Source organism: Stegostoma tigrinum, chromosome 5, assembly GCF_030684315.1.
Source record: "Stegostoma tigrinum isolate sSteTig4 chromosome 5, sSteTig4.hap1, whole genome shotgun sequence".
Classification (NCBI taxonomy): Eukaryota; Metazoa; Chordata; class Chondrichthyes; order Orectolobiformes; family Stegostomatidae; genus Stegostoma; species Stegostoma tigrinum.
This window is the reverse complement of record NC_081358.1, coordinates 121,139,382-121,165,042: the sequence shown is the minus strand read 5'-3', so window position 1 is coordinate 121,165,042 and position 25,661 is coordinate 121,139,382. Positions and strand designations below refer to the sequence as shown.

The following is a 25,661-nucleotide window of genomic DNA, read 5'->3' as shown; positions in this document are numbered from 1 at the left end:
TTTAGTGATGGTTTTCATGTTTGATTGAGGTGACATTAAGAACAGCAGTTAGATAGGAAGTCATGCCTAAGCAAACAGATAGGAATGGCAAAAATCATAAGGGTTAAAAGACTCAATTGGGATAATTTGGAATGAACTCTTTAGGTCCACTCTACTGTGCTGAAGTTTGTAAATTCACTAATCACAAAGCATTATTTCTGATTGTCATTTCTCACCTTGATGAGTAAGCATAGAAATGAATTTACACAGCACTTTTTCCTTATGTTTTTAGCTTATTTTTAGTTTGCAAGTTAAATGTTGGCTCAGGAATATTGTTGAATATTCCTATTATTTAAAGTGTTTCCAGGAAAATAAACAGCAAACACGACATAATTAAGTTTGGGAAAATGTACTATTGTTTTGAAGTGTGTTGATGGAAAATTGCACCTCATTAGCTCTATTGTTTGCCATTTGTAAGTAAACGTAATGTTATTTTTTTATCTGACTAGTGGTTTCAACACAAGTATGAACTGAGGTGACCCAATTGCTTACACCAACAGTCAGGAGGTTAAAGTTAGGTTGCTTTTGTTAACTGACCTTTCATCAAATTGACCTCAATTCCCAATGGCTGCAACGAGTAAATGTTCTGCTCAGTGTAGTAATGAGGCACACAGTCACGCTTGTCTGGCCCAGCTGACCACACTGGCCTGCACTGGGTTGCTTCTATTTACTTCACTTTGCGATGCTTCGAAAAGGAGAAATGGGTTATCATATTGAAAATGCATCATGCCCTCACGTGACAGGATTTTAATAACAATGATGAGAAAAGTTTACTTATCAAGGTATTATTACAGGGCTGTATTCTGAATCGGAACTGTGGTCATGCCAAATTCAGTGGTTTTAATATAGGAGAGGGGGTAGCCTGCAGTATTTTCTTCTAAAGTTTTGCTTTATCTGCAATAGAAACTTCTGATAACTCCAAATGATTTTATAATTTTTAAGTGCTGTTCATATATGTTTTTTAAAAAATCAAATCGATTTGAGGGCCCAGATTTTGTTGAAATAATGTGTCTGAATGAATGACGCCATTATTAAGCCACAAATCAGCCTTTGATGTTTGAGTGTGAATTGTCCTGCTGAATGCTGATTCACTACAAGTGACCAGATCAGTCACACTGTTGTGACGACCATTAGCTTTGTAGAAATAGAATATTGTGTGTAGCTTCTCCGTGATTCCAACAAAGTTACTACCTTTGCAGATTAACGTCCAAAGTACTTGATTAAGTGACAACGTGGTGACTTATTCCTTTAGGTTCTGAATTATTTTAGGATATTCTAAAAAATGTTCAATGCTAATTTTCTATTTTCTTTTTTCTATTTGTCTTTCCCTTTCTGTCATTGCCCTTTTTACCTGTCTCCACTCTGTCTCTGTCTCTGTCTCTCTCTCCCCCTCTTTGGGTTTCTGACGCTCTTCTATTCATGTCACATTCACATCAACTTTGTGGGCAAAGCATTTTTAAAACCTGGATGCATGTAAGCCAGTCTAACAAAGCAAGCTAAAAGCTGTCAAACTCCAGCCAAAAGTTAGCCCTTTCGTTCTGAGAAATGACATTGACCAAAAAGATATTAAATACTACTTTGTGATATTTAAAATGGACTTATTTTCCTGCATCCATCGTCGTTAACTCTAATTGTAATAGTTTATGTAGAGTTTAAAATCAAGATACGCAAGTTTATAAAGAAATCTGGCAGCAGCTACATTCATAGCTCATAGAACAGCAGAGTTGCTCTTTCAGTAAAAATTGATATTCTGATACTGTAGTTAAAACAACATATGTATCTGCTTTGAAGGATACATAGTATAGAAACAGCTCAATCAGTCCACCATGTCAGAATTTATGCTCCACTTAAGCCTTGTCCTAACTTAATTCTATCAACATTGCCTTTTATTCACTTCTCCCTCAAAGCCAGATCTGTAGATTTACTTATACTGGTCATTTCAACCACTCTTCATGATGGCAAGCTCAACGTTGTTGCCACACATTGGATAACGGTATTTTTTCTGAATTCCCTATCGGATTTCTTGTCAATAATCTTACGTCAATGACTTTTAGGCTTGCTCTTTCCCAAAGAATCATCGAATCCTTACAGTATAGAAAGGGGCCATTCGGCCCACCTATCTGCACCGACCATCCAAAGAGCCCCCCTGTAACCCGCATGCGGTTTTTCTTTACTATCGCTAACCCACTTAACTTGCACATCCCTGGTTGCTTTGAGTCAATTTTAGAATGGCCAATCCATCTGATCTGCATATCTTTAGATTTTGGGAGGAAACCAGAACACCTGGAGGAAAATCCCACAGACACTAGGAGAATGTGCAAACACCAACAGTCGTCCAATACTGGAATCGAACCCAGGTCCTTGGCACAGGGCAGTAGTGCCAACCACTGTGAAATGATCTTTTAGTGTTTGCCATACCAAAATCTTTCAGACTTTTAAAGACTTCAATTAAATCACTCCTAAACCATCCTTCATCAAAAGGGAGTAGACCCAACTTGTCAATCCTTTCTTGATATATTTACCCGTGCCTGGTATCAGCAACACAAATCTTCCTTGCACTTGCTCCAGTGCCTCTATATCCTTTCTATAATGTTGTGACCTGCACAACACGCAGGACAATACAGTAAATTGTCTAACTAAGATTTGATACAGATTGAACACAACTTTTCCTCCTTTAGACTGATCTCTGTAAAAGTAAACCATAATTATTGCTTTGGCTTTTTTATAGCCTTGCTCATCTATAGTGCTGCTTTTAATGATTAATGTCTTTGTGCTTCAAGTTCCCTTTGTTCTTCTACCTCTCCTGGGCTTACATTTTCTAAGTAATAAGTGTCCTTCCTACACTTTCTAACAAAATTCACTATTTTAAATTTATCTGTGTTGAACTTCTTATACCGTTTATTTGAAAATATTTTCTTAAATAAGTCAACTGTGTCTGCCTTCTATTTAATGGGCTCAGGAGGGAATCGCTCTTGTTTTCCATCTTCCTATTACTATCCCCGCGTGTTCACACTATCCAAGGTTGAGAGGCTAGAATGCAAGCCTTTCCTGTGCAGTCCCATTATAAAACGTCAGAGTTTAAATAACCTCCACAAAGTCTGCTGTTGCTTTTAAAAGTTCAAATCTACTGTTCATTTCTTGGAAAACTCTTTATAGGTTAATGTTGTCATAATAATAAAATGATGCATAAGGAATGATAAAATGATGTTGCTGTTTCTGCAGTACCTAGAAGTATGGTTAAAGAGCAATTAAAATATATAACTGCTTTGTCAAATACTTATGCTGGATAATTGCACTAGACAGAACTAATAAATCTTGTGAATGTTGTTGCTTAGGGTCAAATTTTTAAAACTAACCATTATTTAAACAATTTAGAATAAGGCTACCTTTGTTCAGGCACCAGAGTAAATGGCTGATTGCAAGACTCCTGATCTAGTAAGTTATTGTGTAGTACCCAATGATCAGCTGGTTTCAGATATGCACAAGTTGGAATTAACCATAATTATTCCCCAAAGATTTTGATCTACACGGTGTCTGAGCTGCAAAACCCATATGTGAGTGTGAAACCCAAGCTATGTGCTTCTCTATAAATAGATCCATCTGTTATATAAATACACCTGTAGAATATTAGATGGGAAATAGAATAATATTTTAATTTCTTCTTGAGCATTATTAATAGCCTTCTCATTTCCTGAGATCAACTCAAGTGGATCCTCTTAACACTGTAAATTTAATTATTTCTGCACTGTCTGGATTAAATGTTAATTTATGTATGTGGACAAAGAAGAAAACACTTTATACATTAAACTGTGCAGTGTTAAGAAAAGATGCATAGCCAGATCTTGCAAAATAAAATTCACACTTAACATGCTCTGTGAAGACATGCTGGTGTTGATGCTTTTTTAGCTTTCAGCCCAAATGTTCCCTTGCTCCTGAAATTATATGGGTCAAGTTTGTCATGAATTATTCAATAAGTCTTCACCAGTATATATTTTAACGATGAGCTTCTGTCTTTTCAAAGTTGCTTTTGACTTGAAAGGTTTGAATATGAGTAAGGTCCAAAAGTTCAGCAAATTAAAGGTAAATAATGCAAATGAATAAGAAGACTTAGATTTAGACATCACCTTTTGTGACCTGATTCCCCAGAGGGCAGTTAAGAATCAACCACATTACAGTAGATCTGGACTCACATGTGGGCCAGACCAGGTAAGGATGGCAATTTCCTTCCCTGAAGAACATTAGTGAACCAGATGGGTTTTTCCAACAATAAACAATGGATTCATGGTGATCATTTGACTCTTAATGCCAGTTTTATTTTGTTGAATTCAAATTCCACCATCAGCCACAGTAAGATTCAAAACTGGGTCTCCCGAACATTACCTAGATCGGTGGATTAACAGTTCAGTGATAGTACCACTAGGCCATTGCCTCCCTGCAAAGTCACTTTACAGCCTATATCCTAAATCACTATTATATCCATAATCACTTTATAGCCAATATGGTTTTTGTATAATGTTAGCCACTGTTGGAAGAAATGTGGCAGTCAGTTTGTACACAGCAAGGATAGTATAGGGGGATGGGCTTAGATTAGTTCACAGGCCGGCACAACATTGAGGGCCGAAGGGCCTGTTCTGCGCTGTATTGTTCTATGTTCTAAGCTCCCATAATCGACAATGAAATAAATATTTCTTGTTTCATCAACCCTATTTCTGCTTCAACTATTTGCTCATCCAGCTCCTCTTCTGGGCATTTATGTTGGTTGACCATTGCAATAGTTTTACCTCAGCAGGTACCATGCATTGCATCTTCAAAGTTGCTATAGTAAGGGCTCCTCAAAGAAAGCTGAATTTCCATGAAGGGGTGTAAAAAAAAATCCAGCGGCTAACTCCTTGGCAACTGAATAAATGGTCATCGTTGATAGAGTGATTAAATTGCAGATGCACTGAATAGAGAAAAGAATAGCCTTTGTTGTCACATATACTCAATGAGTATAGTGAATAGTTTATAAGTTGCCATTTAGAGTGCCGACCTAAGGTACAAAAGTATCTATTATGCTCAGCTTCTTCAGTTACAAGATGTTAGGCAATGTAGAGAAGCCAGGAGGCCGCTGTGCCAGGCTGGGAGTCATCACTGTAGACCAGGACTTGCAACTTATCGGAGGCCAGGAATCATTGCTCACTCGATTGTAAGAATTGGAGAAGCAGAGAGTTATTGGGATTTGGGAATGGGAACAAGATCACAGAAGAATTTTCAAAATAAGGATGAACAGCTTAAAGTTAAGACGTGAAAATGCATTTTAGCAAGTTAACATAACAGTAGCCTGTTCATAAGTGCTGTCAATACTGTCCTAAATGTATTAAATCTTGCCGTAGAGAGATACATCTCCTGCTGTTTGGCATGTTAGCAAGTTTCGTTCTCCTCATACTCTGACTAATGTCGCTGGACAAGGATTTCCAGGTTAGGTTTTGGACAGATCAACTGATGGTCACCCACACAATGCCTTGGCATTTTTAATGCACTTTTCACTTACGCTGTTTATATGTACCAAAATAGCATTCATCCTTTTACGCAAAACGTTTCTGCACATCAGTATTGTTTTTAAAAGTTCTGATGGGATAATGGAATGAGTTATACTTATCCTACAGATGAGTCTGTTAGCCCAGCTCCTGAAAGGACTTTAAAGGTGATGTCATTTGGGAGGCTCATTCAGTAGGCTTGGTAATAGCCCGCAATTTGCTCGATGTAATTCCACTCGTGACATGTAAATTATTCAAAGTTATTTTACTGGGCACTTCTTTGAGGTGCGGGTGGGAGATGCTAATAGTTAAGCATGCACTTGACAGAGTTCCATTACGGATAACTGAAAAAAAGGTGTCTCGAATTAGAATTTTACATTCTAAATCTGCTGCATTTAAGAACTTTTCTTTGATCTCTTTGAATTCTTTTCCCTTGGGCCTCAGCATCACCCACTGTTTGAAGGGGAAATAAACTTAATACATATTTTTAAATGATGTCTAACTCACCTTGTATATGGATAGCATTTTTTTGTTATTTTGGTTATATTTCATCAGGTACTGTATTGTTTTTGCATGTGTTGTGAGCCTTTAAAAGATTCACACATGATAGTATCCAGATTGTGAGTCTTTCGTGCCCACCAGCCTGACCCTGCATGGTGAATGCACACATGGTGCAGGTCCTACACTGATATATTTTTATTGAATGTCACTTGCTTTTCTCACCATGCCTAGATCTGCTAGTGGTGTTGTTACCTTGTGACGCATCTTTACAACCTCAATGCAATCTCTAGTTACAATCTCAAGTTTTATCTGCAAATCTATGGGCAGTTCCACAAACTTTCATCTAGATGATTGACTTAAGGGGTGAAAACTAAGAATCCTGAAGCCAGTGCCTGCAGGACTTCATTATTGTGTAGTTTACTCCCAAAGCCACTTCCATTTTTTCTGTCTTCCAGAAGAAAAATTCCTTCAACAATCAGTCTGTCTGTTTATCTGTAATTACACAAACTCATTAAATAGCATTGATCCAGGTTATTTTCACTGTAGTAGTCTTGCATGTAATAACAATGCAACAATGTTATTCTTACAGACATTTTGAATCCATTCCCCATGTGCATATATGATATATATATTTAGGAAGATGGGTTTTGCTTTGGTAAACCACAGAAATTAGCTAGAATTTTACAAATGAAAGAGAAAGTTCAAACATATTTTATTGCTTTGTATAGATGGAGGATTTGGATACAATGCAAATTAATCATCAAAACAACTAGTTATATTATCACAACAATTGGTAGGTCAGTTTACTTAGATTAATCTTTTTTCAATTAAATTTCTCTTCAGTCTATTGAAGATGAAGTTAATTTAATTATAAAACAATGTAAGTGCCTAACTGACACACAACAATTTTTCTGTTTACCATTTTTTAATGCTGAAACATACCGTAACCTTGTTGGAGAATAAAGTACATTATCCTTGAAATGGGATGACCTGAGGAAATAATTGAAGCATTCTTAGTTTCTAAAATATTAAACGCATCTTGAAACATTTATGGATTTGTATTTCATAAACAAAATGTTTTTCATGTGTGTTGTGAATTGGAGCCACTAGTGATGTTAAGCATCAAATCATAATGGTTTAAAATGCATGAAATAATACTAGATATTTAGAGTACACATCTTAAACTACTTTTCTTTAGATAAATATATGTGCTGTTCATTAACTGGTCAAATCATATTCATTTAGGTATTTAATATGGGTTATATTTATGAATGTAGAATCTAGGAACGTACTTCTTTTATTTAAGCACCATGAGGAAAATTGAACAAATATGTAACACACTCTGCCTTGTGTCCTCACAGGAGAGCTCTGAATTTAGGAATACTACGAGACCCTGGATCAGAAGTTGAGGATAGACAATACCAAATCGACCTACAGTCCATAACTATTGGGACTGCCTTGTGGGATCAGCTGAAACCTGAGAAGGACGTTGGTAAAGGAGGCCTTTGCCCAGAGAGTGAAAGGAATTACCAGAATCCAGCCCTGGAATGGAACATGTCCAACAGGTAACTGAGGTCATTTTTGTACTCAATCCGGTCAGAGGTATTAATACACACCTCTGAATTAGTGGGACTTAAACCCAGGCTTTCTGGTTCAGATATAGGATTGTTACCATTGCTGCAAGAGGTCCCTCAAATTCCATTTATTACTTTGTGTTAAATTTACCTGTTCAAAAATAGTATGACGCAACTGTAGAACAGATGAGACTTGAACCTGGACCTTCTCTCTCAGATGTAGAGAGACTACCGCAGCACCATGAAAGCTATTGGCGGCATTAGCTACTTCAAGCAATTCTGAAGGCAAATGTGACAACAGTTAGCCACCTGCCAAGTACAATTACAAACAATGGTATCATTTGTTTCACTCAGAGGAAGATTACTTTGGTGGGAGAAAGTGGATATTTCACGGTTTTATTCAGCTTCTATCACAACACAGAAGAAGGCCTTTGAATCTGCATCAGCTCTTCTACAGAATAATTTATTTCGTCCAATTTTTATCCATAGTTCTGCACATTTTCCTCTTTATGAATGCAATTTAAAATATGTTTCCATTTATCTTTAAATAAACAAATTAATTGGGATGTTTAGAAGGAATTCCTTGTGTAGTCTATGAGCCATTTGCCTCAGGACAAGCTTCCATCATTTTTATCTAACCCACTGCTAAGAGAAAATGCTCGTTGGTCAGCATTATTAAAGCAAAACACAACTCTGGAAATTCAAAATAATGTCAGGGTATGCTAAGCAAGCTCAACATAGTTTTGTCTACGCCTGAAAACCTCTGGCTGATCATATTTAATTATAGATGTTGTTTGTTCGACCTGATTTTCCACTCGACTATTTAGTATTTTAAACATGAATTACTACATTATCTCAAGTGAGTAACCATACAATGGATTCCAATACATCTGCTTCCTTAAAGAACAAAAAATTTGGAATTTCACCGTTGTTAGTGCTGTAAAAAGTTATGTACATACCAGGTAGCTAAAACTAATGCTTAAAACTCAAGTTTCAAATATATTAAATTGCAATAGTGGAGAAGAAAGATCATTTATTTTGCAAAGTGTTAAATTTGAATTGCACATGCCTTTAATCTGATGGCACTTAACAAAGCACCTGAAAATAAATGCAGCCAATAGCTTGTGATATGGTACAGTACACAAGTCCTGTATAGAAGATAAACACACATTTTTACTAGATTCAAACTTTTTTTTAATACAGAGAAACATTTTCTACTTCAGTGCTTACACTGGTTAAGTTTGGAGCTCTAAAATTAGATCTGCTCTTCACAGCATTTCATGGATGAAGTGAAACCTTCTGTCCCGAAATGTATATGAATTTATTTTAGATTTGGTACGTTATCACAGCAAAGTAGGAAGTCTTTTGACCCATCTTATCTCTTCTAGTTCTCCGAAATAATGATTATTTAGTTCCATTCCCCAGCTTTCTCTGTAACCCTACATATTCTTTTCTTTTAAAATATACATCCATTCCCTTTTAATAGTTTCTAGAGTATCCATTTTCAACATGCTGTCACTCAGTGCATTCCAGATCCAAAGAACTTTTTGCAGCAAGAAAGCTTGTCCACATCTCTTTCTGAGTTCACTTAAATGTGTGTTCTTTAGTAGTTAAGCCTCTTGCTTGTGGAAATAGATGGTCTGTATCTACCGTCGTCTTATTAAAACTCCTGAAAATTTTGAGCACCTCTACAAAATCAGAATCTATCTATCTATCAGTTGAAGTCAGAAGCTGACACATTTTCCTTTCTTTGAATTCCAAACAGACTTTGTAGATTCATTTAATTGTAAATGAAATATTTGCAGTTCTTCATGGTCATCTTTTGCAAGATTGTGCCACAGGATTTGGGAATTATTAACTCCTGTTTGGGGATCAACATTAGTCTCTTCCACTCACACGCAGTCACCTGTGACCTGAACTTAAATGTTTCCTTGACACGGACTGCAAATACTAGAAGCTGTATTACTCTCATTGTTTCAAATTGCAGCAGATGTGGTCATTAAAGTTACATTGTAAAGTGAATTATGTATATTTACTTTTTCAGCACTCAACATTTTCTGTTAGGCTGGGGCAAGCCCAGGAAAGAACCAGAAAATAAAATGTGTATACTTAGAGAAAGGTCTTTTAAGCCCATTTTCATTTTAGCACTCATCAGTATCACTTACGAAATGCCATCAAATTGAAGTTTATCCATAAATGTTATTTCGGAGTAAACTGTAAGCTTTCTGTAATTGTTTATACTCCAGAACCTATAGTTTGAAGAAACAAACCACAGGTGGTCTTGTCTGAAGGATAGATGATCAAACAGCAGGGTTAGAAGGTGCTTTCCACTCATCACCCACTGTTTAACTTTTAGAAGAGATTAGAAGATGGATTCCAGTGCTAGTTCAGTGACTTCTACAGAGGAAATATATTACCAGATAAAACAAATGCCGAATTACTGTCATTGTATTTTCCAATTATTAACTCCAAAGGCGACAGTCATAACTTGCAAACCAGTCAGTTTACTGCAAAAGACTAAAAGTTTACATTGTTCCTGCTAAATACACTGTGCCCAAAACAACATCGGCATGGATGATTTGCTGTGATTTAATTTCATGGATGGTATTAATATAGCATTTCTGATATGTTTATCGTAAAATGTTCGAAACTAATCTAGTTGTTTTCACACAAGTATCTTGACCCTCTGTTTTAAGAGCATAAGATATAGGAGCAGAATTTGGCCATTCAACCCATCAAGTCTGCTACATCATTCAATCTTAGTTGATATTTTCTCAACTCCGCTGTCCTGCTTTCTCCCCAGAGCTTTTGATCCTCTTACCAATCTAGAACCTGTCCATCTCACTCAATGACTTTGCCCCAACTGAACTCTATGGCAAAGACTCCTACAGATTAACTAACCTATGGCTGAAGAAATTACTCTTCTTCTCAGTTCTGTGGGGTTGTCTCTTCACTCTGATGCCATCCCCAAGGTTCTAGTCTCTCTTACTAGTGGCAACATCTTCTCCATGCCCAGGCCTCTCAGTTTCAATCAGGCAGAGACCCAGAGTCCTCGACCATTCCTCCTATGACACATCCTTCATCTCTGGGATCCTTCTTGTAAACCTCCTCTGAACCCCCTCCAACACAAGCACATCCTTTTAAAGAAATAAAGCCAAAATATGCTCTTAGCTTTCCAAATGTGGTCTGACAAGAGCCTTATACAGCCTGAGCAGTACATTTCTCTTAAAATGAACACTAACATTGCATTTACCTTCGTAACTACAAATTGAATCTTCATGTTTACCTGATGAGAATCCTGAACGTAGAATCTTTAGATTTCTGAAGCCTTTCCCTACTTAGGAAATAGTTTACGCCTCTATTCTTCCCACCAAAGTGGGTAACCTCACTCTTTAAAACATTGTATTCCATCTGCCACTTTGTCCGCACTCTCTCAGCCTGCCCAAGGCCTTTTGCAGCCTCCCCAGTTCCTCAACACTGCCTGCCCCTCTAGCAAAAGTATTTGTCCAGTTCTGGAAATATATCTGCCATAATATCAGAAACTTGTGTCAGAACCATAATAGAAATATTATTGTGAGCAATTTTTCTTAAAATGTGTACTCCTGAACTTTGTGATTTATTGATATTAACCCTTTAGCCTACAAATGGAAGTTGTCTTTATTTCTAATACTTTGACATATTTATGTTAGAAGGGGTAGGTTGAACCCCTCTGATAATTAAAATTGAAACACAAGCCCTCAATCTGTTATGGCAGGAGTAGTGATCCCTCTCTAATAATTAAACCCAAAACACCCAGAGAAGCTCACTTCACCTCATCGAATCTGTTTAAAAAGGAGTGGTTAACTGAAAGAAAATCCCTGACTTTATTAGCAACAAGATAATTCATTTTTTAACCTTAACAGTGAACAATTTAACAGAACTACTGACAAATCAAACAATTCCCCTTTAACTGTTAGCTTCTCCCTGACTGAACAAAATTCTACTGTTGTGCTGTTCCAGTAAATACATTTCCCACTGAAATAAACTCAAATAACAATAAAAATGAATTAAAACTTTGATCCTCAAAAGTACAACTAGGTTAATTCTTCCAGAATGCTCCACACCCTTTCTGCTCATCCCCAGCCAGGAACGCCCTTCTCCATCGAATTCTGATGTCTAAAATGCTACTCTCTGATGTCAGAAGTATTAGCTAAGAGTGCCATGGTATCTTTTATGGATAGATGTTGCTTTCTTAGAGACCCTGGAGATTTCTGTGAAAGCTCAGTGTTTATTCCTCAGATGGCAGTTTGCTCTAGCAGCAATCTTTTTAAAAAATCCCTCCTCTTATATAGATTACCTGTTAATTTTCTTAAAATAGGATTGGTCTGAGATTGTCAAAACCATCACATTTAAATTGAATTGGCTTTCAGTCTCTAAGTGTTTGGTTTAAACTAATTGGCTGATCTTCGAGCCGGTTGCCAAAAACCTCAAAACAAGCCGAAGGTTTCCAAATGCACAGCCAACTGATAAATGTTTCAATTTTAGAAACGTCTGTATCTATTCAGCTGCTCACACATTTTCTGTTTAAATCTCCAAAATTAGAAAAGCACTTTACCTCATAAAGGAATTATGGACTGTTCTCCCCCTATCATTTTACACCCAAAGTTTACAAACAAAGCTTCCTGTCTTCTGATTCACAACTATTCTACATAACGTCATAACCCTCCCCCCATAAGAAAAAGTGAATCATTATTATAAAAAGAACCAAAAGAACTGCGGATGCTGTAAATCAGGAACCCAAAACAAAGTTGCTGGAAAAGCTTAGCAGGTCTGGCAGCATCTGTGGAGGAGAAAACAGAGTTAACGTTTTGGGTCCGGTGACCCTTCCTCAGAAGATCCACCAGACCCGAAACGTTAACTCTGTTCTTTCCTCCACAGATGCTGCCAGACCTGCTGAGCTTTTTCAGTAACTTTGTTTTGGGTCCATTATTATGAAAAGATGGCTTCGTTTCTTTTTTCTATAAATCTTAAACATCATTATCACAAAATACATAGGTCACTAATCTAAAGTTACTCATTCTGCATACATGTATAACATTGGACCGGTAGTGTTCAGTGTTACGTACGTATTTTGCTTTTGAACCCATGATAATGCATCCGCAATAACTTTTTTATGACCTGCAATATGTACAGTCTCCAAATCAAAGCTTGGAACATAAAACTCCAAAGAAGTCGTCTTTTATTCTTGTCCTTAAATCTTTCCAAAAAGGTGATAAAGTTTTGGTCAAATACACAACTGTCTCCGATACATTGTTTGTAACATAAACATTAAAATGTTGTAAAGCCAGTACGAAACTCAACAACTCTTTTTCAATGGTGGAATATTTTCTCTTTGGATATTGTGTTTCTTAAAAAAAACCTATAGGCCTTTCAATTTCACAACCATCCTCTTGCATCAACACAGCTCCATCCCTTACATTGCTTGCGTTGATAGTGACTTTAAAGGGTTTTGAGAAATTTGGCATGGTTAAAACTGTTGGGGTGGTTAACATGGCTTTTAAATTCTCAAATACCTCATGGCATTGTTCTGCCCACTGAAATTTTGTGTTTTTCTTTAGCAAATCCATCAGCAGTACCGCCACCCTAGTAAAGTAATACAAACTGCTGGCAAAATCCACTCAGTCCCAAAAATCAAAGCACCTCTTTCTTTGAGGATGATCTTGGAAATTCTTCAGTGGCCTTAATCTTCACTTTCCTCGGGGTCATCCTTCTGTGTCTGATATTGTGTCCCAAGAATGTCACTCCTACCTTTGCAAATTCAGTTTTTGTTAAATTTATGACCAGTTTTGCCTTCCATAGTCTTTCAAAGAGCTCTGACGAATGCACCATGTGATCTTTCCATGAATGGCTAAAAATCACTGTTAGTCAATCCTGCCGCAGCTTGATTCATAAGTCTTCAAAATGTGGCTGGTGCATTCTTCATTCCAAAGGGCATTACTTTAAATTGATATAGCCCATTTGGGGTTACAAATGCTGGCATTTCTGTTGCTCTCTCCTACAAAAGTACTTGCCAGGAACCACAAAGTAAGTCTAACTTTGTGACTCAAGTGGCTTGTCCAACTTTTTCCACATAGTCCTCCAGCCTTGGGATTGGGTACGAGTCTGATGTAGTTATGGCATTGACCTTCCGAGATTATCAAAACCATCAATCATTTTCAATCTCTAAGCGCTTGGTTTAAATTAATTGGCTGATCTTCAAACTGGTTGCCAAAACATCAAAACACACCTAAGGTTTCCAGTCACATAGCCAATTGATGTATGGTTCAGTTTCAGAACTCTCTGTTCCTATTCGGCTGCTTATAGTCTCATTTTCTGTGTAAATCTCTAAGCATAGAAAGCACTTTACCTCTTAGAGGAACCACGCATTCTTCTCTTTCTGGTTTTGCAAACAAATTCTAGCTTCCTGTCTTCCAGTTCACAACCAGTCTACATAACTTCGTAACATTTGCAGAAACTGAATTCAGGTAATTCTTGACTTAATGTAAAGTGAATGATAATGTTGCCTTTAAAATGTTGTAATTAGTCCCAAATGATGTCTGTAAGAGGTTATGGGCATTTCAAATGAATGCATTTTCAACCACATCACTTGCTGAACAAATGCTATTCCAATAGTATTGCAGAAGCTAAAAATGCAGGTTGCAACAGTCTAAAAGCTGCTTTCTGAACCTAGGGATTAATTTTTGGATTGCAAATTGGTATGTCAGCTATGTACAATTAACGTAAATATAATTGGAATCTCTGGCTGGGAAATGCCAAATTATTGATTTTGTTTTAGCTCTTTTAACTGCATTTGTTATTCACTCAACTCAAACAGAGGGACAGAAATCCCACTGGAAACAGCTAACCAAGAAAGGGCAAAAGTTGGGACAGCATGTTAAATTCTGCAAGATTCTGAGTAATGTTCAACATCCATTGTCTCACATTTGTTGTTGGGTGTCTTGTTGAGACAATTCCGTATGAAAGGTCACTTCTTGTTCTGTGTTTTCTGAAGAAGGGCCCTGACCTGAAATATCAAATTTCCAGCTCCTGTGATGCTGCCTGGCCTGCTGTGTTCCTCCAGCTCCCCACTGTGTTACTTCTTGTTGTGTACTTGGGGAAATGTTCTGTGTTATTAACCATATGTCTGGGCACTATCTGGATTATATGGCATTCAAGATAGTTTCGGATTTGACGAAGAGAGGATGAGAAATATTATTTCAGATAGCAGCTACAATTGCCTGGAATGCATTGCCTACAAAGGTGTTGGAAATAACTTGCAAAGCAGAATGATTAAAAACTTTAAACCAAGCATAATGGTGAGAATGCCCACTTCCTGTGCTGCACAAATCTGTCTAGCTTTATCCGCAAGTAAAACGTCTCCTTTACAGAGTAATAATTTCCAGATAATACTTTAAACGAGCTTTCCTGTTTATCTCATATATTTTAAAAATCCTGCTTCACCTACTTTTCAGTTTGGCAGTGAAGTATCTTGCTGCTATGATTGAAAAGAGCTTTTAACATCTAACATCAGCATTTAAATATAGACATCTCTGTTCCATATACTGTGCAATTAAAAAAAACGTATCACTCTTAAGCGCTTTCTCCATTACAACAGGTTCTGTAGCTATCATAGCAGTTCCTTTGAACCATGTTGTTCTTAATTATGATAGTAAAGTGTGAAGCTGGATGAACACAGCAGGCCAAGCAGCATCTCAGGAGCACAAAAGCTGACGTTTCGGGCCTAGACCCTTCATCAGAGAGGGGGATGGGGAGAGGGTTCTGGAATAAATAGGGAGAGAGGGGGAGGCGGACTAAAGATGGAGAGAAAAGGAGATAGGTGGAGAGGAGAGTATAGGTGGGGAGGGGATAGATCAGTCCAGGGAAGACAGACAGGTCAAGGCGGTGGGATGAGGTTAGTAGGTAGGAAATGGAGGTGTGGCTTGAGGTGGCAGGAAGGGATGGGTGAGAGGAAGAACAGGTTAGGGAGGTGGAGACAGGCTGGGCTGGTTTTGGGATGCAGTGGGGGGAGGGGATGAGCTGGGCTGGTTTTGGGATGCAGTGGGGGAAGGGGAGATTTTGAAGATGGTGAAGTCCACGTTGTTACCATTGGGCTGCAGGGTTCCCAAGCGGAATATGAGTTGCTGTTCTGCAACCTTCGGGTGGCAACATTGTGGTACTGCAGGAGGCCCGAACCAAGCGGAGGCTTGGGGACCGCTTTGCAGAACACCTCCGTTCGGTTCGCAATAAACAACTGCACCTCCCAGTCGCGAACCATTTAACTCCCCCTCCCATTCTTTAGACGACATATCCATCATGGGCCTCCTGCAGTGCCACAATGATGCCGCCCGAAGGTTGCAGGAACAGCAAATCATATTCTGCTTGGGAACCCCGCAGCCCAATGGTATCAGTGTGGACTTCAGCAGCTTCAAAATCTCCCCCTCTCCCACTGCATCCCAAAACCAGCCGTGTTCGTCCCCTCCCCCCACTGCATCACACAACCAGCCCAGCTCATCCCCTCCCCCCACTGCATCCCAAAACCCGCCCAGCCTGTCTCTGTTTCCCTAACCTGTTCTTCCTCTCACCCATCCCTTCCTGCCACCTCAAGCCACACCTCCATTTCCTACCTACTAACCTCATCCCACCGCCTTGTCCTGTCTGTCTTCCCTGGACTGATCTATCCCCTCCCCACCTCCCCACCTATACTCTCCTCTCCACCTATCTTCTTTTCTCTCCATCTTCGGTCCGCCTCCACCTCTCTCCCTATTTATTCCAGAACCCTGTCCCCATCCCCCTCCCTGATGAAGGGTCCAGGCCCGAAACATCAGCTTTTGTGCTCCTGAGATGCTGCTTGGCCTGCTGTGTTCATCCAGCTTCACGCTTTATTATCTTGGATTCTCCAGCATCTGCAGTTCCCATTACCTCTGTCCTTAATTATGAACTGTTTTTCTAATCAGTTGGTTATGTAGTTTAATAACATTGCAATTTTATAATAAGACAAGAACAATTCCTTTCCAAGCTTTTTATGAAGACAGTGAATGGAGCACGACTGTAATCAGCCCTGCAAGTACTCCATTAGTCACTGCAACCTGGCACAGGTTTTTAAATTTATCACCGTCTTCTGCTTTAACATGCTGAGCCAGTTTGCAATCTAGTTAGCTAATTTGATCCATGAACCTCTACTGAAATAAACATCTCGCATGTCAGAATCTGATTTGTCCTATTTAAACATTCTGACTGTGGCCAGAGTCCTATTCATTCATCACCTGTCTGCCGACTAACCTGCACTGGCTCCAAGTCAAGCAGCACCTTGATTTTTATAGTTCTCATTCTTATTTTAAGTCCTTCCACACATGACCTTACCCGTTCCATCTGTATAATCCCCTTCAGCCCATTATGTAAAGTTAAAAGTAAAGGGAGAAGAAATAGGTTATTCCTCTGCTCCGGTGTGCTCTGGCATTTAATAATACCTTTGCAGAGCTGATCTCAGTTACAGCTTCTGGCCTGTTCCCTTTGGGCCATGGCCCCTCTACACATTAGGGATCTGAAACAATGATCCCAGGTTCTAGTTTCTTGATTGTTGAATAATGACCTTTCAATATATACCCTAACAAGTGCCCTTAGAATCTCCCAGGCGTCAGTCCTCCCGGACATGCATCACATTGAATCCTGACCTTGCCCCTCTCACTTTACTTGCTTCATCACTGACAGCTATGTCTTCAGCTGCTTGAGTCCTAAACTATCAAATTGCTTCTATGACTCTCTGCTTCCTTTTACTCTGATGACACCTATTAAGATGTACTCCTTTGACCATCGCCCCAGTGTCTTTTTATGTGGCTTCAATTTCTAATTTCAGACTCATAAGATGTTTTCAGTGCAGAAGGAGACCATTCAGTTCCTCTAATCCATACCATCTTCCTACAGTTTAGCAAGTACCCATTGCCTTCCCTTTCTGCATAGCTCCTTCAGTTCTGTTTTTCCCCAACATGCGCTTAGCAGTTTCTTTTTGTTAATTATACTTCTACTTTTTCAGACTTTTTCTCACAATGATCCTCAGATAGTCAGATATTACATTGAGTTAAAGGTCTTGTGTACATATAAGTCGATGTTGCAACAGTAATGGTCATTCTTATAGCATTCTTAAACCTTCTGGAGGTTTCTGTAACCAATAGTCCATGCTCGTACAGTAGAGGAAGATTAAACTTTAATACGGCTTTCATGTGGTTGACCACAAGGCAGATGCAATCCCAAGATTTCCCACTTTCCTTCTTTAACATCCTGATGATAAATTAGGCTAAATTGCCCAGTTCACGTGATTATTCTGAGCTATACATCCCTATGAATCCATTTGTCATACAATCGGACGTAGATCAAAGCCTGTTCAGTCGGGTGTATTCAATGTGATTGTCATGACATTAATCATACTGTATGAAAAGATGCCTGAGGATTTTGAACTACAAAAAGGGGATAGCATTGTACCAGATTAAAGTAGAAGATTGTTTATCCTTGCATCAGTCTGCACATCTTACACTTTGAGCTCTGAAGAAGGGTCACCAGAATTGAAGCATTAACTCTGATTTTTATTTACAGACGCTGCCAGACATGCTGAGCTTTTCCAGCAACTCATGTTTTTATAGACTGTTTGGACAGTTACTCTGAAATTACTTCTGTATTTACAGAATCACTCTTTCACCCTTCGGGGAGGTTAATGCTTGAGTGTTTTGCTCCCTAGATTCAGAGGAGGGGAGTGGGCTCTTGTGGCACTGTGGTAGAGTTCCTGCCTCTCGGCCATGAGGCCCTGTTTTATGACCTACCTGCTCCAGAGATGTGTAATAATATAAACGGGTTGATTAGAAAATATTTATAAAGAAGGGGGATGTCTCATGTTTTGGCCAGCTTTTATATCTTAACCTGTTTTTGACAGGACTGATTATCTCACTGTTCTTTTTTGGAACTAAGTGGAGCAAGTTGACAATTTTCTTTGTATCACCATAGTGACTGCATGCCAAAAGTGTTTGACTTGTAGTGAAGTACTCTGTGGCATTCCAAATCTGTGGAAAACGCTATGCAAATCAGAATATTTCCCCTGTATTTCTCTCCTCTTTGCCCCTCCCATTGGTTTGAAATGTAATTTACCTGATGGGCAGCATGGTGGCTCAGTGATTTTGATTGATTTATTGCCACATGTACTGAAATACAGTGAAAAGCTTTGTTTACAAGTGGTACAGGCAGATCACAACAAGCAAAGGATGTACAGATCAAAGAAACTTAGCGGTTTCCAGGTTAAGTTATTTGAGACTTGAGTCCATTTAACAGTCTGATAACGGAAAGAAAGAAGCTGTTCCTGAACCTGCTTGTATGTGTGTTTGGGTTTCTGCATCTTCTGTCTTAGAACCTTTCTGAGGATGGGTGACTCAACCTGAAATATTAATTCTGACTCTTTCCACAGATGCCGGACCTGCTGAGCTTTTCCAATAATTTCAATCTTTGTCTCTGATTTATAGCATCCACAATTTTTTCAGTTTTTATTCAGCAAGGAGCGTTTGTAAGATTCATGTGAGCCAACCCTATTTACCTTGGCATAAGGACAGGGCTGGACTCGGACCTCCTCCTAAGTTCCTCCCTCAGGGGATCTCAGTGTTTAAAGTCACAATTCCCACCTTTTACCAAGCACCCCCCCTTGCATTTCAGAAATAGATCTTAGATTCCACTTTGCGGATGTAAGGAAAGATCTGTTTTTACATCATCAGCTAAATTTATATGAAATTTAAGTCAACTAATTCAAATCTTATGAGGCAAGGATCCTTGGAAATCCTGCCATGAAGCTGGGATTAGCAAACTAAGTTGTGCACTGTTTTGCTGATACTATGTGTTCGGAATGTCTACATGAAACTGGTGGTACCCACTACTAATGATATAGCTGATTCATTGAAGAGGCCTTTCGGAATAAAAACAACTAGCCATAAGCATTCAATGGAATATTAACACCTCCCTGACCCAGCACTTCACAATGTCATTAACGACAAGAGCCTTTTTGTTTAAAAACACTTTCCAAGTTGCAAACTCAGTAAATGAAAATTCAGTTTTGGAAAAATTAGACTGCTACAGTTGAAAAAATAAACAGTTACTAAGTTTCAGCAGAGATGAATCAAGTAATGACAGAGAGGTAGGCAAGCATGGATATGTTTTGGCTAGAAAAAGAACCTTCCTCTCCCAATCTCATGATAAACATTTCCATTTGAGGGCTGTCCATGTAACTCTATTTGCCAAGTGGATGGCATAACTTGTGTACAATTCCCCAACACTGGATTATCAACTATGGATCTATGGGCCTTTCATTATATCTCAATTCTGTATAATTATTGAGAAAAACAGATTCAAGCGTTGTTTATTAGAAATATTTCTGTCCCCTACTCCTACTGGTACCTCCCCGCTACCACTATGGTTACATTACCAAGGCACGATTTGCTTATATGCAACTTCTCTGCCCAAGACAGCAAAAAATTAGGGAGTTGTGATTGCAGCCCAGTTCATCGTGGAAACCAGTGCCTCTTCCGTTGACTCCTGCTGCTTTGGGAAAGCAGGCTACTTAATCAATGACCCTTTCTACCTTGGCTATATTCTCTTTCACCCTCTTCCATCAGGCAGAAGATACAAAAGTTTAAAAATGTACCAACAGATTTAAGAACAGCTTCTTTCCTGCTGTTATCAGACCTATAAATGGACCTCATTTATATCGTAGATCTTTCTCTGCCTTCACTGTGGCAATAACATGACAATTTGTATTCTGTTTTATTACTCTGATGCAATTTTGTAAGGTATGATTTATCTGGTTCACACGCAAAGCAATACTTTTCACTGTGTCTCAGTACATGTGACAATAATAAATCAAATCAAATATGATGAATGGGAGTTTAATGACTTACCTGTGATTTCATTTTTTGGAAATGAACTGAGGCTTTGTATGATTTTGTCAGCTGGGGTATCTGGACTATAAGCTGTAAAACATAGGACTAACAGTGTGCCAATTTTATTTGTCTTTTTTTCCAGCATTAGACGTCACCAAGAACGAAGAGCAATTTTAACCCCAGTTTTGACAGATTTCAGTGTTCGAGTAACAGCTGCCCCTGCTATTCTTTTCACAAAACAGGTCTCGCTAGAGAATATACAGACTGAGGTCAGTGATAAAGAATTTTAATAAAAATGCAATCTCAGTAGTGATAAAGCAGTGCATTTGTTGTCCAAAGTGATCTCAATTTGACGATTGCTGAAAATTGTTTTGAACCTCCTTTCTCTTCACTTTGTTTCCATTTTGAATAAGGTGCATTATTGTCAGTGCTGTTTTAGTTGTTTGGTGCATTCATCTCTGTGTTCAATTCAGTTTAGAAGGCATCTTTTTTCTCTTGTAATGATGGAAATTTACCACAAAGAGGAGTAGAAATTTGGTTGAAGGTGGCCAATTGAGAATTCTAAAACGAAAGTTAATTGATTTTTGTTAGGCTGAGGTATGAATGGAAATGGAACAAAGGTGGGTGGACAAGACTGAGATACAGACCCACCCCAGTGTAATTAAATAGCTAAACAGATTTGAGGAGCTGAATAAATTTACTGACAAAACCTGCTGTCAATTCAGATTGGCAAGTGGCAAGTCACATTTGTGGCTGATAAATGCCAGGCAATGACCATTTCTGGTAAGAATCAATCTAATCAACACCCCTTGAAATTCAATGGCGTTATCATCACTGAATCCCCCACTTTCAATATCCTGTGGGTTACCATTGACCAGAAGCTGAACTGGATTTGCCATATAAGTGCAGTGGTTGCAAGATTCAGTCAGAATCTAGGAATACCGTTGTAAGCAACTCACCTCCAGACTCCCAAGAGCATGTCAGCCATCTACAAGGCATAAATGAGAAGTGAGGTAGGATACTCCCGATTTGCCTGGATGTGTGCAAATCCAAAACCCTCAAAAAACTTGATTGCATCCGTGAGAGAACAGCCTACTCAACTGGCACTGTAAGCACAAACATCCGTTTCATCCATCACCATTGCTCAATTGCAAGCTGCAGTGCACAAATTCACCAAAGATCCTTTAGACAGTGCCTTCCAAACCCATGAACACTTCGACCTGGGAGGACAGGGACTATAGATTCATGAACACCACCACCTGCAAGTTCCCTTTCAAGCCACTCACGATCCTGACTTGAAAGTATATCATCATTCTTTCACTGTTAACTGGGTCAAAATCCTGGAATTCTTTCCCTAGCAGTGTTGAGTGCTGACTTACAGCAAATGGATAGTAATGGGCAAATCAGAACTTGGACAATAAATGCAGGCCAACCCAGCAACATCTGTGAGTGAATTAAAAACACATGACTGATATGGGATAACAAAGTGTGGAGCTGGATTGGGTCTAGTCCCGAAACGTCAGCTTTTGTGCTCCTAAGATGCTGCTTGGCCTGCTGTGTTCATCCAGCTCCACACTTTGTTATCTCGGATTCTCCAGCATCTGCAGTTCCCATTATCCATGACTGATGTGGATTTAGATTCAGTATTTAATTCTCTGCATGTTACATATAATCAGTATATGTTCATCTGTAAATGTAAACTAATTTTCATCTTATTCAAAATACTTGTGATTAAATAACATGGGAAATAGAATTGCTTATCAAATATTTGTAATAATGTTTTTGTCTCTGTAGGAAATTATAGTGTGTGGCCATTCATTGGAAGTCAATGTTACGACAAGCCTGGACTTCTTCCTCAGTGTAGCTCAAGTTCAGCTCTTACAGGAATTAATACAGGTCAATATGCATGAATTGGAGCTTGTTGATCCAACCACAGAGGTAATTTCATACTCAAATTTAATTTGTTTACTTATCGTTCCAAATTTTATCTTCATGAAACAATTACAACATACTAGCAATTATAAAAGTCTCCACGCACAAATATAAATAAAGACCACTAAAATTAAAAATGGGTCTGTAGTATATAATAAACAAAAGGTTAACAATGTTCCTCCGTCAGCAAGTCTGAGAAGGCTTGATTTGGAAGAATTTGCAGCATGGTAACAGGCCGTTCAGCCTGACGAGTCTGGGCTGGCATTTATGCTGCTCGTGAACATGAGAATTATACAAGAACTTTAATCAAATAAGCATTTGGAGTACAGGAAACAAAACAATGCCTAAAAGAGATTTAAAGTAGAAGTTGTTTTTGTTTTGAACTCGACTGAAATGCAAGAAAACCAACTTTTGAAATGAAATAATAATTTAAATACCATGATGCTGATTGGTGAGACAGTAGTTGGCACAGAGATGTAGCAGAAATGAACAACTGTCAATCTTAGTTAGAGACAAAAAACTGCAGATGCTGGAATCCAAGATAGACCAGAGGACGCTGCAAGAACACAGCGAACCAGGCAGCATCTAGAGGAAAGGAGCAGTCAATGTTTTGGGTATTAGCTTTCTTCAGGACTGGATGTGGGGTGAGGGGGAGCTGCAGATAAAGAGGGGAGGGGTGGCAGAATGGTGGTGATTGGTGGACACTGATAGTAGGTACTACTGGTTGGTCAATGAGTGGGATGAATCAGCTTGGTGGCTGGAAGGGAGGGTCAGAAGGTGGAATGGAAGAGAGGCAGCGGAGCTGGAAAGGAAGCCAGGCGATGGGTGGGAATTTTATTTGAAATTGGAGAACTCCATGTTCAGTCTTCCCGGCAGTAGGGTGTCCAGGTGGAAGGTGAAGCATTGTTCTTCAAATTTGCCCTCTGAGTCGCTGTAACTTGGGGAGGAGGAGGACCAACATGTTGGAATGGGAGTGGGATAGGGAGTCGAAATGGACAGTGACTAGGAGCTTGGGTTGGCCATTACTGGCCAGGCAAAGATGCTCGGCAAAACGGTCACCCAGTCTACATTTGCTCTCATTGATGTAGTGAAGACCCACATCGGGAGCACCAGATGCAATAGACTAGGTTGGAGGAGATGTAGGTGAAGATCTGTCTCACTTGAAGCCACCGACCATTCCAACCCACTGTAAAAGATGCAACACCTGCCCACACAGCACCCCCCTCAACTCCATTTAGGACCCTAAACAGCCCATCCAAGTGAGACAGAGTTTCAACTGCATCTCCTCCAACCTAGTCTATTGCATCCAGCGCTCCTGATGTGGTCTTCTCTACGTCAGTGAGACCAAACGTAGACAAGGTGAATTTTTCGCTGATCATGTCCACCTGGCCTATAACAGCCAACCTAACCTTCCAGTCACTGTCCATTTCAACTCCCTGTCCCACTCCTCCTCCAACATGTCCAGCTTCAGCTTCCTCCAGCGTTGTAGCGACTCGGAACGCAAATTTGAAGAACAACACGTTATCTTCTGCCTGGGCACCCTACAGCCCAGAGGACTCAACGTTGAGTTCTCCAACTTAAAATAACCTTCCCACGTATTCCCTGGCTCCCCTTCCATTTCCACCTTCTGCCCTGCTCTTCCAGCCATTACCAGATCCATTCCTCCCATTGACCAACCAGATTGTATCTACTGCCAGTGTCCACCTATCACCACCGCTCCACTACCCACCCATTCACCCCTCCCCCCACCCCCCAGGGAGGCAGTGGCCTAGTGGTATTATCGCTGGACTGCTAATTAAGAGACCCAGATAAAATTCTGGCAACCCAGGTTCAAATCCTGCCACAGCAGATGGTGGAATTTGAATTCAATAAAAATATTTGGAACTAAGAATCTAATGGTGACCGTGAATCCATTGTCATTGTCAGGAAAAAACCCCATCTGGTTCACTAATGTCCTGTAAAGAGGGAAACTGCCACCCTTACCTGGTCTGGCCTACATGTGACTCCAGATCCACAGCAATGTGGTTGACTTTGAACTGCCCTCTGGGCAATTAGAGATGGGCAATAAATGCTGCCGAGCCAGCGACGTCCTCGTCCCATGAATAAGAAAAAAAAATCCAGTCCTGAAGAACGGTAACACCCAAAATATTGACTGCTCCTTTCCTCCAGATTCTGCCTGGCTTGCTTCCAGCTTCCTATTGTGATCAGCTGTCTTCATAACCTTTTCTCTGGTGAGGAATATGGCAATATTTACCTCCAAAGAAGATGGCAATGTGCATTAATTAAAATAACTTCTAGCATGTGCAAATTAATAACCCTGCCTGCCTAACTTGGTTTGCAATGTAAATTTTAGCCCAGTCAGAATTATTTTCAATGGCACAATTAAATCTATGTTCTGACTTTAGCAAGCGTGGGCTCATCGAGCACGGTTGGCACACTGCCAGCTGTGCACAATTTCCAGGATGTATTGTTTGATACCATTCCCCAGTCACTGGGACATACAATATCTGGTATCACACTGGCACTGAACCCATTTACATGATACTCATTTTGGTAGGGTAGGCAGAACTTAAATCAGGTGTGATTTGTGCACTTCTTGAAGGTCTGGAATCAGAAAAGTACTGGTTGTTAACATTTCAAATGCCAAAAAAAGGCAACAACGAGGTTCCCTGCTGAATTTTCCATTGGAAATGTAATCTTGTTAGGGGCAAGAGATATATAAGATTGGGAGATAAACAATGGTCTTTTAAACTACAACTGACATTGGAAAAAAATGAAGAATAACACAGATTATGCCTCGCAGGATATCAGATTACCATCATAGAGTGTGTGCATGGTTTTGTTTCTTAAGGCAGAAAGTGACTGGGGATTCAAAACGGGCTATTTGCACCAATCCTGTTCACAGATTGTAATGTTGAACATTAATTGGAAAGGAGAAACAGTCTGAAATGTTGAGCAGTCATGAACTAAAATATATTTTGGGTGTTTTTTTATTTATAGACACTTAAATTTTGTTGTATGTACTTACTGCGCTATGTTTTTTCTGACCTGGTTTCTTTATATCAAGTGGAGATCTTTATTCTTTGTCATTACTAATGAGACTTTTACTATAAGCAAGCTGTGCTTTCGATGAAACAGACATTTTGTTGTCCACTGAACTGAAATTTTAAAAATCA

The 25,661-nt window shown here is 39.2% G+C and overlaps 1 protein-coding gene across 2 annotated transcripts in view; it reads left to right on the top strand.

The window, feature by feature from the left end:
- The window catches only part of LOC125451670 (intermembrane lipid transfer protein VPS13B-like), a 907,633-nt gene that overhangs the window by 658,327 nt on the left and 223,645 nt on the right, over window positions 1-25,661 (top strand). For both annotated transcript variants that reach the window (XM_048529130.2, XM_048529131.1), the window contains exons 31-33: window positions 7,418-7,621; window positions 20,696-20,822; window positions 22,348-22,491. In XM_048529130.2, coding sequence (XP_048385087.1) covers window positions 7,418-7,621; window positions 20,696-20,822; window positions 22,348-22,491 — 475 coding nt within the window. The remainder of the gene's footprint in view (window positions 1-7,417; window positions 7,622-20,695; window positions 20,823-22,347; window positions 22,492-25,661) is intronic.